Source organism: Kogia breviceps, chromosome 9 (genome assembly GCF_026419965.1).
Source record: "Kogia breviceps isolate mKogBre1 chromosome 9, mKogBre1 haplotype 1, whole genome shotgun sequence".
NCBI classification, from domain to species: Eukaryota; Metazoa; Chordata; class Mammalia; order Artiodactyla; family Physeteridae; genus Kogia; species Kogia breviceps.
The window spans coordinates 11,579,757-11,591,875 of record NC_081318.1 but is presented as its reverse complement, the minus strand read 5'-3'; the positions used below and the strand labels follow the sequence as shown (position 1 = coordinate 11,591,875).

The window sequence follows — 12,119 nt, the reverse complement described above, 5'->3', positions numbered from 1 at the left end:
CATCCTTCCTTTTTCCATCCTCAGCTGCCTTGCTGAATCTTATGTGAAATTCAAACTTCATGTCAGGCCTTGTATCTTTTTGCAAGGCCTCCTCAAGATCCACCTGTTTTTCACCTTTCCCCTCCACATCCCACTAGATTTTATGCAGTTTTTAATGCGTTCAGAGCAGACACCAGGTACTATAATGATGAAGAATACAAGCTGCATAGCTAGACTGCCTGAATTGAAATTCTAGCTCTGCCACTTACTATTGCTGTAACTAGGAGATGTTACTTCTCATGTACCTGTGCTTCCTTATCTGTAAAATGAGGGTAACTATAGTACCTATCTCATTGGATTTCTTTTATCTGCATTTTTTTTTTTTTTTTTTTTTTTTTTTGCAGTACGCGGGCCTCTCACTGTTGTGGCCTCTCTTGTTGCGGAGCACAGGCTCCGGACGCGCAGGCTCAGCGGCCGTGGCTCACGGGCCCAGCCGCTCTGCGGCATGTGGGATCTTCCCGGACTGGGGCACGAACCCGCGTCCCCTGCATCGGCAGGCGGACTCTCAACCACTGCGCCACCAGGGAAGCCCAATCTGCATTACTTTTAATTTCAATGCTGAAATTTTCCCAATGGAACGCTCTGGAGGCAGGCTTCTTGTGTCTTTTGGATATGTCCATCAATTTTTAAAAACAACTTTATTGGGCTTCCCTGGTGGCGCAGTAGTTGAGAATCCGCCTGCCGATGCAGGAGACACGGGTTCGTGCCCTGGTCCGGGAAGATCCCACATGCCACGGAGCAACTAAGCCCGTGAGCCATGGCCGCTGAGCCTGCGCGTCCGGAGCCTGTGCTCTGCAACGGGAGAGGCCACAGCAGTGAGAGGCCCGCATACCGCAAAAAAAAAATAAAAAAATAAAAACAACTTTATTGAGATACTATACAATTCACCCATCGGTACTTCATTTCTTTTTATTGCCAAATAATATTCTACTTAATGGATATATCCCATTGTGCTTCTCCATCAGTTGATACACATTTGGATTTTTTCTATTTTGGGGCTATTGTGAACAAAGCTGCTATGAATATTTATATACTAGTTTCTGTGTGAACATATATTTTAATTTTTCTTGGGTGTATACCTAGGGATGGAATTTTTGGATCATATGGTAACTATGTTTTATATATTTTTAAAAAATTTATTTATTCTTGGCTGCGTTGGGTCTTTGTTACTGCACGCAGACTTTCTCTAGTTGCGGGGAGTGGGGGCCACTCTTTGCTGCGGTGCGCGGGCTTCTCATTGCGGTGGCCTCTCTTGTTGTGGAGCATGGGCTCTAGGGCGCTCAGGCTTCAGTAGTTGTGGCACACAGGCGGCATGTGGGATCCTCCCGGACCAGGGCTCGAACCTGTGTCCCCCGCAGGCGGAGTCCTAACCGCTGCGCCACCAGGGAAGTCCCTGTTTTACTTTTTTTTTTTTTAATGTATATTTAGTTTTGGCTGTGTTGGGTCTTTGTTTCTCTGTGAGGGCTTTCTCTAGTTGTGGCAAGCGGGGGCCACTCTTTATCGCGGTGCATGGGCTTCTCACTATCGCGGCCTCTCTTGTTGCAGAGCACAGGCTCCAGACGCCCAGGCTCAGTAGTTGTGGCTCACGGGCCCAGTTGCTCCGCGGCATGTGGGATCTTCCCAGACCAGGGCTCAAACCCGTGTCCCCTGCATTGGCAGGCAGATTCTCAACCACCGTGCCACCAGGGAAGCCCCCTGTTTTACATTTTAAGGAGCTGCACTCAAGCAGTTTTTCAAAGCAGCGGCCCCAGTTTGGTAATCCTACCAGCAATGTTTGAGGGGTTCAGTTTCCTCCTATTCTTGTCAACACTTGCTATGACAAATCAAAACCATGTGAAGTAGCATCATGGTTTTGATTTGCATTTCAATAATGACTAACAATATGGAGCATCTTTTTGTGTGTTTCTTGGCCATTTGTATATCATCTTTGGAGGAATGTCTATTCTAATCCTGTGGCCATTTTAAAATTTGGTTACTTGTCTTTTTATTGTTGAGCTGTTAAGTATTCTTTATGTATTCAGGATGCAAGCTCCTTCTCAGATATATGATTTGCAAATATTTTTTCCTATTATGTGGTTTTCTTTTTACTTGGTGGATGGTATCCTTTGAAGCACAAGTTTTGATTTTTTTTTTTTTTTATGAAATCCAATTTATCTATTTTTTCTTTAGTCGCTTATACTCTTTGAATGTCATGTCTAAGAAGGCTTTGTCTAACCAAAATCATGAAGATTTACTCTTGTGTTTTCCTCTAAGTGTTTTATAGTTTTACTCTTATATTTGAGTTAATATTTTAGTATGGTATGAGGAAGGGGTCCAGTCTGTTCTTTTGTATGTGGAACCTAGATGTTCCAGCACCATTTTTGAAACTCATTGAGTTTTTATGAGTTGCAAAAAATTAATATCTGTAAAGCATTTAGAATAGTACATGGGGATGCTAGCAGAACTGAGTAAACAGTAGTTATGATTATTTTAACATTTATTATGCTAAATCATCATCATATGTGTACTTGTCTTTCTTTCTCAAGACCACCTTAATCTTTGTACCTACGTGTTTGGCCTAGCACCTGACAGACGGTACATGCTACATGCCGAATAGATTTTGTTGAATGGATGAATGATAAATAGGGCCTCTCTGCGGATGCAATCAGTGGGTAAAGCACAGGACAGATACCAGTTTCAACACTGAGATTCTGTGCTAACCTTGGTTCCGAACCAAAGGGCCTCTCAAACTTAGAACACGTCTGCCCTAGGGCATCTCCCCAGAGAGCATAGCACAAAACCCCTGGGTTCAGATCGCTCCGGACAACTATAATCTCTTCAGCATGTTTAGCATTCCTACGTTGCCCTCCCCACTTGTTTGTTTCCTTCTCCCCTTGTCCCTGAACATGAACTCAGGGAATGGAATCTCTCCCTAATATTTGTTTCAGCAAAATCTCCTCTGCCGGATCCTTTGGCTTTCAACCCCTAAAAGTTGAAGAGTGCAAGACCTAACTTCCAGCACCTGAACTATTTCCGTCTACATTCTTTCCCCACATGAGCTCATCTGGTTTAATGGCTTTAAATACCATGTAAGTGCTGGTGACTCCCAAACCTGTTATTCCAGCCGTAAATCTTCACTGAGATCCAGACTTACATTTCCATTGTCTCCTTCGCGTCTCTTCTCAGCTCTCTAACAGGCATCGCAAACTTAACATGAACATAAGAGTTTCCCCACATCTTCTCTCAGCCTCCCTCATCTGAGGAAGTAGATGGCTCCACAAAATTCTCCCAGTTGCTGATATAAAAAATTTAGGATTTGTCCTTGATTTCTTTCTCTCACCTTAATATCAAGCAAATTCTATTGGATCTGCCTTCAAAATATGCCAGCATCATATGCCCATTCACCACCTCCCGTGCTTCCACTTGAGGACAAGCCCTCTGCTTGTGCTGGGTTTAATGGAGCAGCCTCTGCTCTCTTCCACTCCTGGCTCTTTCAATTCCATTCTTCACATGATAGCACAGAGGATCTGTTTGAAAACATAAATTAGATTATCCTACTCCTCTCTTTAAACCCCTCTCGTGGTTTCAGTTACGTTGGGATAATGTCCAAATTTCTTACCATGACCAACAAGACTTTTTTTTTTTGCGGTACGCGGGCCTCTCACTGTTGTGGCCTCTCCCTTTGCGGAGCACAGGCTCCGGACGCGCAGGCTCAGTGGCCATGGCTCACGGGCCCAGCCGCTCCGCGGCACGTGGGATCCTCCCGGACCGGGGCAGGAACCCGTGTTCCCCGCATCGGCAGGCGGACCCTCAACCACTGCACCACCAGGGAGGCCCTTTCTTGTTTTTCTGATGTGGACCATTTTTAAAGTCTTTACTGAATTTGTTACAATATTCCTTTTTTCTTATGTTTTTTGGCCTTGAGGCATGTGGGATCTTCTTAGCTCCCTGACCAGGGATCAAACCCGTACCCCACTGTGTTAGAAGACGAAGTCTTAACCACTGGACTGCCAGGGAAATCCTCAACAAGACTTTCTTGATCTTGTTTCAATAACAGGATGTTAAAGGTTGAAATTTAGATTTAATAAGATGAGATTTCAAACTGAGTTGCCAGTTCACAATATGCAGGTGTTCAAAGGAAGTGGACATAACTCTTGAAACCCTTTGATAAAATAAAAGAGTTGAAACAGTAGAAGAGAGAGGATTTTGTGAGAAATAAATACTTAGAAAAAGCTACATTATGAGTCCCATTCCATATTCTACCAAGGAGGACGAGGAATGCCTCCCCCTCACCTCAAACCTGGTGGTGGTCGGGAGCTTCCGTGGGGCCACTTGCAAAGCTTATAGGGTTATTTCTTCTGTTGGGAGGCACAGTGGACTAAGGGCTTTCTTCTGCCTGAGGGATTAAGAGAATGAGAGACAGACTGACTGGGTAATTTTGGGGGCAGAATCAGGAGAATGTGGCTACATTAGGATGTGGAGGCAGGGTTAGGGGCCAGCTGTGGGCCACAAGGGAGAGAGCATGTGTGTGAGGGTGTCTTGAGATCTGACTAACGGGGCTGTCCAGTGGAGTGTGGAAACTCCAGCAGCAACTGTTTGGTGGTGAATGCCTAGGGACTGAGGAAGGAGTCCTGAGGGAGCACTCAAAATAGAAGTGCTTTTGCCCCATCACAGGGAGCTGCAGAGAGATGGCTCATTAGGGAACCTCCAGAGCCCCGAAAGTTCCCATGAGGAAGAGAGTCAGCATTAAGCGCCTGCCAGGCCTGGGAAAGGCAAAGGCAGATTACTTTGGTTGTAGTCCAAACAAGACCCTTCCTGCTCCTTTTCCAGTCTCCCTATGCATCAGCCAATCGCAGAAGGGTTGAAGCTGCTGTTATTTAGTTTTCATGTACTGAACTGAAATGTCCAGTTTCTGGTTTGAGGCTGTTTTGTGACTTGAAGTGATCTTGGAACAACCTGTTTGACAAGAGTGAAAAGTAAAGTCATATGACATGCTGGAGTTATTTATCTCTGGCTGGAGAAGTTTCCCTTGCTAAATAAATTTGGAAGAAAAAGTAGAAAGGAATGAATAAAATTATGGTTTAGGGGCTACCGTGGTGGCGCAGTGGTTGAGGGTCCGCCTGCTGATGCAGGGGACGTGGGTTCCTGTCCTGGTCCAGGAAGATCCCACGTGCCGCGGAGCAGCTGGGCCCGTGAGCCACGGCCGCTGAGCCTGCGCGTCCGGAGCCTGTGCTCCGCAACGGGAGAGGCCACAGCAGTGAGAGGCCCGCGTACCGCAAAAAAAAAAAAAAAAAAAAATTATGGTTTAATAGTATTATAAGTACAGCCAGTTACACATGGCGAAGGCTCTACTTGCTCAGCCCCTAAGCCACGTGTATCCCCCGAGAAAGCCTCCCCCAGCCTGCAAGTCTAAAGAAGCAACATTTTTTTCCTCCACCTGTTCCTCAGCAATTTTACTCTTCTTTTTTCTTCAAAGCACTGACTACGGTGTGAAAGTACCTTGTTCAGGTGTTTGCTTATTATCAGTTATGTTCCCTTGGATTATAAGTTCCATAAAAGCAAGAATCCTTCCTCTTTGGCTCACTTCTATATCCCCACTGACTACAACAGGTGCCCTGTATATATAAATGCTCAATAAGTATTTTTTGACTGAGTGAATGAATGAATGAGTAAAAACTATATAAGGAACATAGATCTAAGAGTGAGAAAAATGCGTATTTGCCCAACTTTAATGGGATTTTTCTTTTTATTGCGGATTTTTATTTTCATACAATTATACATTCATGTGTGGTGGTAACAACTGTCACATTATTTGTATGACTAATTTTTTTAGTTGACTCTTTCATGACAAAGTCACATTATAAAAGCATACACAAACATTAAAAAAGTTTTAAACAAGCATGGAGGAAGGACAGATTTGAAGTATTAAACTGAAAACATTTGACTGTGGATGAACTTGAATATATTTTTATTCAAGAATGTATTTTTACTTTTCAACATGGTCTCACAGATATCTCTCATTAATGTTGCTGTTGGAGAACAGGACTCACATATTCCGAGTAAAGCTAAGGTATCTCAGTGTGGTGGACAGACTGTAAGCTGGCCCCCCAGGACCCTCACCCCTGGTAAGTGCACCTTTGTGGAGCCCCTTCCTTTGAGTGTCCATGGGGACTGCAACTTGCTTCTGTCCAGTAGAATATGGTAAAGGTGATAGGATGTCACTCCTTTGATTATGTTGTGATAGTTAACCCGCATCTTTCTAGTCGACTCTCTCTCAGGGACTCTCTGCTGGCTTGAGCTGCCGTGTTGAAACAGTCCACTTGGTAAAGACTCGGGGTGGCCGCTAGAACCTGAGAGTAGCCTCCAACTGACACCCAGCAAGAAGCAGATACCCTCAGTTGCACAACCACAAAGAAATGAATTCTCTCACTGGAAACGTAAACTCCATTTAAACCATTATCAATCATTAACACCTCAAGGTCCATGAAGGATTTAATAAGAGGTTTGGTAGAAAGGTGGACCAAAGTATCTGACCTTGAAAGGGACTACTGCTCATAGGTGCGGGTGGATGCGTAACAGGGAAACTCAGCTGGGGATAGATTCCTCTAGCATCACTACTTTGCCTAGGTCTTGGCCATATGAATGTCTCCCTACACTTACTGCCTATATACTTAATGTCTCGAGAATGATCTGATGGGGAGAAGTGTGTTTATAGGGCCCAAAGGTGGAATAATAAGGATGGAATTGTCAACAGAAATAATCGATAAAAAGTCTGTCATAGGAAATGAAAAGAATTTTATTTGAGCCAAACTGAGGACTATAGCCCAGGAGACACAGATTCAAGAAGCACTTAAATTACGTTCCTCTGGACTAAAAAATGGGGGAGGCTTTTGTATAGGTAAAAGGAAAGTTACATAAATTGTTTGTCAAGAATTAGGATTGGGCTTCCCTGGTGGCGCAGTGGTTGAGAGTCTGCCTGCCGATGCAGGGGACACGGGTTCGTGCCCCGGTCTGGGAAGATCGCACATGCCGCGGAGCGGCTAGGCCCGTGAGCCATGGCCGCTGAGCCTGTGTGTCCAGAGCCTGTGCTCCGCAATGGGAGAGGCCACAACGGTGAGAGGCCCGTGTACTGCAAAAAAAAAAAAAAAAAAAGAATTAGGATTGGAGCTGGCAAGTAAGTGTGACTGTTAAACAAAAATGGGTTGGGGTCTGAAATGGTTGCATAGTTGCAAGGGGAAACCTTGAGACCATAAGATTGCAGATGGCAGTTGTTAGCAGATATTGTTTTGAAAACAGCTGTTGATGTCCTTTGAATTTGATACAGTTCAGAAAATTCAAGTTCTCAGCAACACAGGAACATTTTTTTTTAACATCTTTATTGGAGTATAATTGCTTTACAATGTTGTGTTAGTTTGTGCTGTATAACGAAGTGAATCAGCTGTATGTACACATATATCCCCATATCCCTTCCCTCTTGCGTCTCCCTCCCACCCTCCCTATCCCACCCCTCTAGGTGGTCACAAAGCACCGAGCTGATCTCTCTGTGCTATGCGGCTGCTTCCCACTAGCTATCTGTTTTCCATCTGGTAGTATATATACGTCCATGCCACTCTCTCACTTCTTCCCAGCTTACCCTTCCCCCTCCCCGTGTCCTCAAGTCTGTTCTCTACATCTGCATCTTTATTCCTGTCCTGCCCCTAGGTTCTTCAGAACCATTTTTAAAATATTTTTTTAGATTCCATATATATGTGTTGGCATACGGTATTTGTTTTTCTCTTTCTGACTTGCTTTACTCTGTATGACAGACTCCAGGTCCATCCACCTCACTACAGGAACATGTTTGAAACCACATCCACAGTGGCCACCCAGCTCCATTTCGGATGCCTGAATCACAGTTTTATATCTTGTCAGAACAAAGAACAAACATCAAACATGACAGGGGTACATTCCTTCAAGCTTTCAGAAGAGGAAGATTAGCACGTACACAGTGAGTCAGTGTGACCTTGGTACCTCAGAAGGGCACCTCATCTTTGAAGGAGTACTAGCACTGGCATCATCCGAGCGGGCAGGGCATTTATTCCTATCTTCAAAGTGGACATTCTAAACAATCTGGTAAATGCATTCTTTTTAAAAAAAATAAATTTATTTATTTATTTTTATTTTATTTTTGGCTGTGTTGGATCTTTATTGCTGCGTGTGGGCTTTCTCTAGTTGCGGCGAGCGGGGGCTACTCTTCGTTGCGGTGCGTGGGCTTCTCATGTGGTGGCTTCTCTTGTTGCGGAGCACGGGCTCTAGGCGCGCGGGCTTCAGTCGTTGTGGCTCACAGGCTCTAGAGCACAGGCTCAGTAGTTGTGGTGCACGGGCTTAGTTGCTCTGCAGCATGTGGGGTCTTCACGGATCAGGGATTGAACCCATGTCCCCTGCATTGGCAGGCGGATTATGAACCACTGCGCCACCAAGGAAGCCCACATTCTTTTAAAAAAATGGTTAAAGCAGATGTACCACACGTGTCTGACAGGTCCTGAGACAGGTTGTTCTTGTTAGCATAAATTTCAAGCCAAATCACGTATAAGCCAGAATGACTTCCCCATACCTCAATACATGAAAATTTCCTCTATCAGAACTCAGTCACAGACACCCTGAACAGCCCTCTACATTGACACTAACCATGGTAGTGTACAGGCAAAACCCGAGAAGGCAAATCCGGGGTAGTCGGTAAGCCTAATGGTAACTGAGCCCATGGGAAATTGGCATCCTCACTGAGCTGAGCTCACCTTCCTCTGTAGCCGGAGCATCCTCTTCCTAAGTGAGCTCTGGCTCAGGCGCAGAGGCTGAGCGTTCTTCTCATATCCCAGGAACGACTGAAAGGGGGACTGTGGATGGGGGTAGGCAGGAGGCCAGGGACCACGGCACAGGCTGGTGACCAGCGGAGGGGCCCGCGTGCGCCCAGCACTCACGGTCCTCTGCACGCTGCCCTGTGTCCTGGGACTCCTGGCCAGTGGCTTCATTGTGCTGGTGCTGAGCAGAGAACGGGTGTGACCAGGGAGGCTGCCCCCCCCACCCCCCCAGCATGAGCCTCTTTAGCTGGGGTGTCTCCTGCTTCTGCCTGCAGTGGGTTTCCATGGCGAACGACTTCTACTACTTCCTCCATCTGGTCGAGTACTGCGGGGGTCCCGCCTGGCAGTTCTTTGGTCTATGCTGAGACTTCCTGAACTCGTTCACTTTCTGGTTTGGCTGCTGGCTCAGCAACCTCTTCTTCAGGAAGATTGCTTACTTCCCCCCCCCACCCCCCCGCCACCTTCCTCTGGCTGAAGTAGAGGTTCCCAGGGTTAGTGCCCTGGCTTCTGCTAGGCTCTCTCCTCATCTCCCTCATCATCACCCTGTTGTTCTTTTGGGGGAAGCACGATTTGTGTAAAGGTTTCTTTCTTAGCAAATTTTCTGGTAACATGACCTACAATCAGCAGAGCAGGAGGCTGGAAACTCACCATTTCCTACCCCTGAAACTGGTCACCCTTTCAATTCCTTGCTCTCTTTTTCTGGTCGCGATTGCTCTGTTGATTAACTCTCTGAGGAGACACGGGGAGGATGCGGCACAATGCCCACAGCCCGCAGGAGCCCGGCGCCCAGGCTCACACCAGAGCTCTGAGGTCACTCGTCTCCTGCCTCGTTCTTCATGCTCTGTCCTTCACATCCCTGATCATCAGTGCTGCAGGGTTCTACTCAGAAAGTGACTGGTACTGGCCATGGCAAATTTTAACCTACTCGTGCACATCCATCCATCCCTTTATCCTCATCCTCAGCAACCTCAGGCTTCGGGGAATGTTCAGGCAGCAAATTTTGTTGGCCAGGGGCTCCTGGGTGGCCCAGGTGGCATGATTCCGTTATCCAAAGCACGAGAAGAGACTCAAGTGAGGATGACAAAGCTACAGTCCACTTACATGGAGACATCTTCACAGGCAGATCTCTACTGGATCGTGTCGTGGGGTTTCTCCTTTGGGAAGGAGAGGAGGGGAGTAAAATCTGGGAACTTTGTGGCACACGATTTCTTCCCGAGACACTGTTAAAATGTGGGCCCAGGGGTCCCAGAGAGCCAGTATTGTCCAGAAGTTCAGATTATAAAATTCTGTGCTACTCTCTCTGTTTGTATCCACTCTGCTACGTGGAAGGCTTCAGTTAAAAAGTCTTGATTAACTGTACTGTCTTATCTCAACCGCCTACTGGGAAATTAAGAAAAACCGTGTCTATTACTGAGCTAGGGTGTGGATGCGGAAGCAGAGACCTTCCTAAGGAGAATGTAATAGTCACTACGTGAGCCCCAAGGGACAGTAGTTGTGGTGGACAGTGGCCTGGGCTGTGAGGTTTAATAGCCCTTCTTTCTATGGAGATGCTTTTTCTCTCACCAAACTTAGATAATTTGATTTTAATTTTATTAAAACTACTAGAAGGTTTGTTTACACCACCCCATTTCTTTTCTCTTTAATATTTCTGTTGTTGTGGTCTTGAGTTTCTCTAAGTGGCGGCCAGACTTTTTCCATGTTTATTCTTCCTTTAGAATCACGAATCACACGTTGTGATTTTTCTCCTTTTTCAGATTGTCTCAAACTTTTTCCTAATGCGAGTGTCTCAGTCACATGTGAATTAAATAAACGTGTACTTTTTGTTCTTAAAAAAAAAAAGCAAGAATTTCACTTAGTTTGTGTTCAAAACTGTTTAACTTCTAATTTTTAAAAAAAGAATAAGAATTAAATCTTATGTTTAAATACTGTCTTAAAACAGTTTGCACCATTGTAAAACAGTTATACTCCAATAAAGATGTTAAAAAAAACCCAGAAAAAACCAGTTTGTTCCAATTACTATGCAAAAGTTTTTAGAAATAATTTTGGAGAAGATTTTAATTAGAGTGTGGTGCCTCTAAGGCAGGCTTAAAAGTTTTTGCTAAAAGGTATCAATGTGCAAATTTCAGAGACTAACTTGCAACTAGATTCCTGATATTTTAATCTTCTCTGAGAGTAAAAATAATTTCCCTGCTGATTAGGGTGTATGCTGCTGAGTGGATGTACACTCATGAACTAAAATCTTTGGGCAAATTATTCTACATTTTTATTTTAAATATTTTTTTAATAGGCAATACGTTTGCATGGTTAAAAATTCAAAATATACTGAAGAGTATATATAAAAAAAATCCCTCCATGGGAGAGCATGGAGGCCTGTGAGTTTGTGTAACAGGAGGGCGAGGCAGAGAGCTGGGGTGGGCGAGGGCCACTAGTAGAAGGACTTCCTCAGGAAGTGATAAAAATTGGACAAGACACCACTTTAGCACACGATTCCACAGGGGCCATAGACCCAGCCTGCCAGTGAGCTCCAGGCTAGTGAGCCCTGCTCTCCAGGGGTGTTCCCGGTCTCTCGACTGTGTGAAGCAGAGAGTGCTGTAGGGGAGATTTTGTTCTGGGTAGAAGAGATTGGATTTGTGCCTGAGGAACAGGGAGGTTCTGCAGTCAGGGAACCTCTGTCGCGGAATTCCCAGGTGTATTCAGATCCATGTTGCCTCACACCTATTTAGCTCCCTCCCTTGTCTCTAAGTGATTGTAAAATGCTCTCCTAATCTAGTTCCCATCTGGGACCCTGAGTTTTGTCTCCTGGGCTTCATGCACTGGTTTATGCTCCATTAAAAAAATAAATTTGAAGGCTTTCCCAGGCTAGTGCCTTGGTGAGACTCAGACTCATTTTGTGAACCCGTATTAGAAAAGCAAACTCCAAATCCCTCCCGACAGGGGTGGGACCTATCTAACCCGTGTGTTGCTGCTCGAGGCGTGACGTTAAGACAGAAAAACAGGGTCATTATCAGAGCTAACACTTAAAGAAAACACCAAGTAAGCGCTGCTTGTTTTTGCTTGGTCTTCAGATGTTACTCAGATGGCATGGTTAATCTTCTCAATTAAAAAAAAGGAAAATAGAAGGTGCTTTATCTATAGTTATACCCTCTGTTCAATTCTCAATTTCAAGATCTGATCATTCATTTTTACTTCAAACATTTCCCTGATTCTAAATAACTTCTGGTCTATTTCCACTAGCTTCGCAATTCTTGGTCTTTCAACCTTACC

General features: G+C 45.0%; 1 protein-coding gene across 1 annotated transcript; it reads left to right on the top strand.

Moving 5' to 3' along the window:
• Window positions 1-6,016: 6,016 nt before the first annotated feature.
• On the top strand, window positions 6,017-9,894 carry TAS2R41 (taste 2 receptor member 41). Its single transcript, XM_067041758.1, is given in 5 exon segments — window positions 6,017-6,112; window positions 8,908-9,075; window positions 9,077-9,304; window positions 9,306-9,595; window positions 9,597-9,894. Coding segments are annotated over 5 exon segments (1,080 nt in total).
• The last annotated feature ends 2,225 nt before the right edge of the window (window positions 9,895-12,119 follow it).